The sequence below is a fragment of the Brassica oleracea genome, chromosome C4 (genome assembly GCF_000695525.1).
Source record: "Brassica oleracea var. oleracea cultivar TO1000 chromosome C4, BOL, whole genome shotgun sequence".
NCBI classification, from domain to species: domain Eukaryota; kingdom Viridiplantae; phylum Streptophyta; class Magnoliopsida; order Brassicales; family Brassicaceae; genus Brassica; species Brassica oleracea.
The window spans coordinates 47,351,858-47,357,213 of record NC_027751.1 but is presented as its reverse complement, the minus strand read 5'-3'; the positions used below and the strand labels follow the sequence as shown (position 1 = coordinate 47,357,213).

The 5,356-nt window shown below is 33.7% G+C and overlaps 1 protein-coding gene across 1 annotated transcript in view; it reads right to left on the bottom strand.

Annotated features, from left to right (window-relative positions):
- Positions 1-2,911: 2,911 nt before the first annotated feature.
- Positions 2,912-5,356, bottom strand: part of LOC106341672 (cellulose synthase-like protein B3) — a 9,722-nt gene continuing 7,277 nt past the window's right edge. The window contains exons 7-9 of the mRNA XM_013780378.1: positions 4,115-4,296; positions 3,683-4,033; positions 2,912-3,478 (exon numbers count right to left, since the gene is read on the bottom strand). Coding sequence (XP_013635832.1) covers positions 2,912-3,478; positions 3,683-4,033; positions 4,115-4,296 — 1,100 coding nt within the window. The remainder of the gene's footprint in view (positions 3,479-3,682; positions 4,034-4,114; positions 4,297-5,356) is intronic.

Genomic DNA, 5,356 nt, shown 5'->3' with positions numbered 1-5,356 from the left:
CCACTATACTACAACATTTGCAATAGGCAGAAAAACCTATTATCAGTAAACGACATGTAGTTCGTATAAAAACGACACAAAGTTTATCTGTTCGAAATGGATCAGAACGAGTCAACAAGAGGGAAACTTGTGAAAAAAGCTGCTCAACGATCCACTCTAAGATCTTTGAGAGATTTTCAAAAAACGTTTGCAACAGTTTCGAAAAACCGCTCCACGTCTCCTCTTTAAATATGAACTCTCCTCCTCTTCATTTCTCACTGCTTTTTACATCGAAACCAACAACAAAAAATCCCTTTGTGTAAGTCATAAATACGAGAGTGTTTCGTAGAGTTTATAGTTCGATAGAGCGATCAGAAGTGTGGTTCGTCTGCCATGGTTGTATCATGGGACTCTATATTCGTATAGTCCCGTCTCACTAACGGAGCAAATATTTTAAGATAAGGAAAGAGATCATATCTCGACTCCATGTCTGTTTGCGAATACGATTTCTTATCGTTCTTGTATTCTTTTTTTATATTCGTCTATTTCCTTAACTTCGCTTTTATTATATCGTTTAGGTATGTGGCTCTACGCATCCATCGTCTGAAACATAACATGCTAGTTTATTCGCCGGATTATTCACAGCTAGCAGAGAAAGAACGGTGTTCACCACAAGAATCGGCGGCTCTTTGACGGGATCCGCCGTGGTAACAAACACATCTACCGATGGAAAGTCATGAACTCTGAAATGATAATTACGATGCAAATTCATAATTTTTTTGGAATGTTAACTTCACAACCGAAAAGAGCGTGGTGTACCAGCTAGCTAGAACTATACATAAAATTAAAAAGAATCTTAGTTTTAATGTATACTAGACCTTTATGAATTTTCAGTTTTTAATTATTTATTTTATTAAATGATGTATTTGTAATATTCGTTCATATTATATTCATGAAGTAAATATTTTTTTTTTGCATCTTAAACTATCGATTTTTTTACGAATGTGTGATATCATATAAAAAATATAAAAAAATGAGTATAGAGTTAATTAGATAATTTTAAAAACAGAAATTTTTCTTTCGTGTGCGATATCATATAAATAATGATCCGCCCAGTTAACAAAAATCATGATTATTTTATGTGTAATTTTTTTTATTTTGACCATTTCCTTATAACTATATTAAATTTTACATATTTTAATTAGAATATTTTTAATATCTTTACCTTTTTATTTGAAATGCAACTCAATATTTTTTTAACAATTATAACAAAATATTTAAAAAAAATTTTAGAATTTGTTTGAAAAATATGAAAATTACATTTTAAATTAAAATTATCCTAAAATATGATAAGTTTTGATGTAAACGAAAACTCAAATTATGTCAAAAATAATGATATTCAATGATAATAACAATTTTTTAAAAACATAGTCATTCTTAAATATTTTTTGAATAAATAATTATTTTTAAATTTAATCAACTGAAAATAATATCTGTACAATTGTGTGAGTCAAATTCTAGTTTTATTGATGCATGTTATATATTAGTGATGTATGTTTTAGGTAACATTTTAATGATGCACGTTTTTAAAAATCTCCATTATTAAAATTATGCACGTAAGGATAACTCATTTTTTTGGTTGATCAAAAGATATTATGTCCAAATTTATTTAAGGATATTTCATTAATGTAACTGAAAAAGACAAACAATAAAATAGGAAGTTTAAATTTATTTAAGCATATTTCATTAATATAACTGAAAAGACAAGTAATAAATTATGCAGTTTTATTCATTTTAGGATATTTCATAAATGCAACTGAAAAAAACGAGAAAAAAAAAAGAGAGTTTAATTAATGAATTAAAAACATTTTCAAATAGTACCTCTAGGTATATAACTGTGTATATGAAAACGGTACCTTTCGTCAAGTCTATCTAGATGAGGTTTATATTCAGCAGGACTCCATTTAATGCACGTAATAAGTAACCAAATGAATAAGAAACAAGATTCACAGAGTCAAGCCACGACCCAAACGGTGTCGTTTTGGTTCATACGTTGAATCCGGTACAAGAGAGGAGAAAAGAGAAGTCCGAGAATCGTGAGATCCTTTCGCAAAGAGGAGGAAGTGAAGAGCTTGAATCCGCCATGGGAGAAGAAGCTTTGTCAAGTTTTTTTTTTTTGCGTATATGTTCCGAATAGTTACCTACGTCACGTCTATATATACTACTATTAATTAATGCTACTATTGTCCTGTCAAAGTAGTGTATTATGGTCATCAACATGATTATTTTATACGTGGACCGTAATTAAGCAATAAATGACGTATATTAACATAAAACAAAATCAAGCTATGTGAGATGATTTGTTTTTGCGAATGAGAATATTATACCATTGATATGAAATTCAGGAACATGAATCTAATATTAGTATTATAATATTTAGCCAAATACTTATGTATATATCTTCATGTCGGAGGCGAAAATGGCACTGATTAGAATATAAGCACGTGAGGTGTTTGACTTCTAAGAAAACGTAGATGGTTTGGAGATGTTAACGTTCCGTAATGTGATAATGTATTATGTACGCTTACATAGTTAGCACTGCAAAAATAATAATAAACTTATAAATAATGAAAACTGGTGTACTGATCAATTCCGAGGTCTTTACCGCTAAGTCATTGAAATGCTCTTAACATTTTTACCAAAAAAAAAAAAAAGTCATTGAAATGCGCCAGTGCTAGCGTGGTGGTTCAAATTCATCTCAAGCATGTGCATGGTCACGTCAAGGAACCCTTTTTCTTCAATTTGGTGGAACTATTATTTTATGACTTTAATAAATAAAAACTAATTTCATAAAATATCATTAATTATTCATTGGTACAATGTCATGATAAACTTAGTTTTGTTGCATAAAAAACCCACATCGCTATATAAACTACTTTCCTACAGAAAATACAACAAATAACACTGCTAAAAATGCAGCTTTAGAGAGCGTAGACAATGGAATACCATATTTTCCCTTCTCAAATAAACCCTTTAGAAATGGAAGAAACAACATAACCACCAAAATACATGCACAAGCCTCTACAAAAGTCGAACCACCTCCTCCGTAGATATGACTTACTGGTTGTAGACCCACTGAAAACCCGGCTATAGCGGCTAGATTGACCAGCACAATGAACGTGCCAGGCAAAAAATAAACTGAGTCGTCAAATTCAAATTTACCAGCATTTGGGTCCGCACTACAAGATGGTCCATCCCCAGTCCCTGACCTTGTCTCGTTGAAAGTCTTTTTTGTAACAATGAACACGGTTTTCGAAACTCCAAGAAGCTTGAATATGATATCAGTGATACTAAATAACCAAATACAAGTAGCTTTTATCCTCCAAAATGACTGGGAGGTATACCATGAATGTACCGAAAAACCAAGGCTCACAAATTCCCATAGAGTGTAAAGGCAATGCATCCCCACAAGTGTGACAGTTATGCCTGAACAAAGTCCCTAAAGCCACACAAAACAAGGTATTTCTAATTATTTATGATATAAATAGAACCATATTAATAACGATATTATGATACCTTCCATAGTTTCATATAAAATGCCGTTTCAAATAAGAATTTTTAAAAAATATTTATCTGCAAAAACTTTAAACAACAAACGGATGAAACATATATTAAAGTGAGAGAGAGAAAGTCACCTACTCACCTTTGGAAACAATGCCGAGTTGTGGAGTAGACAAAAAGCAGGCAAGAGACAATAAGCGAGCTCAGGGATTGACCTTAAACCCCAAGTGAAGATGTGAATATAAGCCAATCGTTGTCGAAATCTCAATTTTTGACTAAAGATACCAATCAAGGGGCTATGTTTGTTGAAAAGGACTTCGAGCATGCCCGTCCCCCATCGCCGTTGCTGAACCATGGCCTCTGGTCCTCCTGGTGGCATACAACCTAGAAATGCGGGTTGAACCGGATATATATATGAACTAGTCCATCCTCTCGAATGGATATCTATACTCGTGTTCACATCTTCCGCTGTTGAATCGTACAACCACCCGATCTACATGATATATATAATATAACAATATAAATATTTGTGTTTTATTATAGACTATTATGATTAAAGTGAGAAGAATGTTACGGTTTTCCCCCAACTCGTTTGGGACTCGTATTGACACTGCCCTACTTCTCTGGCCTCGTCAAGAAAGTTTGTAAGAATATTTTGAGAATTTGATTTTCTTTGCAATGCATTGGCCACCGATTTCCTTATCTCCTTTGAACTCCCAAATTTTCTCGCCAAACTTTCTTCATCCAAAAATTTCCCTTGATGAAATAAGATGAGCCGTATGATTTGATAAATGAATAATTTATAGGGCTTATTTGCCAAATAACCAAAAAAAAGAAAATTAGATTTGTAAAGAGAGGTAAGGAAAGATAGAAGAGAGAGAGCAGAAGAGAGGGGGTAGTTTTTGGGTAGTTGAATTTGTGTTTTTTTGGTTAGTAGACCTAATTTTCCACGATTATAATAGACTAGTAGAACAACAAAACTATTGCGCAAATATTGTATGATAGAATAAAAAGGTGAATATAATAGTGATATATGCATGAAACTTTGTTAAAATAATATTTTAACGAAATGTATGACAGTGTGATATACCGAGTATTTCTTAGACCATAATTATCGGTGACTCTTAGTGAATTTTTAAAGTAAATGCATGAATTAATTAAATGGAAACAAAATAAAGGAGGAGATAATGGATCCTTATTTTGGGATTTTCGGAACCGTTTTTAAAAATGGGTTTGGAAACACGCGTCGCCTTCAAAGCGTCCCCTTTTATTTATTTATTTTTTCTTTCTTCTAATTTCTCTCTTTCGTCTCGTTTTCTCCGTCTCCAAAAAGCGATGGCGACGACGACTCTCCTCACGGCATGTTCCCCCGGCTTCTGTCGTCTGCTCCGTCGGAAGATCGATCGAAACCGCCGCGTACGACCAGAGTCTCGGTCCTCACGGCGTCTCTCTCTTCTTCTCCGTCAGAAGACAGATCCAAACCCACTGTCGACGACGATTCTGTCGGTCCTTACGGCGTCTCCTCCGGATTGGAGAGTCTCTCAGGTGTCTGGTGAACGCTGCGGTGGTGAAGAAGTTCATGAAGGTAAGCCCCATCCATCGTCGATTCTTATTCCATGCATCTCTGATTCTGTATGATTTGAGCGCGTAGAGCGATTAGGTATCTTGGACTATAGGCAATTACGGTTTTTAGGTTTGTGGTCATTGTAAAGCTTTGGTCTTTCATCGAAATTTGGTAGGCTTCTTGGTGGGTTTGTCTGATCGTTTTGTGAGTTGCATGTTTAGTGAGTTTTGTATGTTTGTTTTATTACGATTA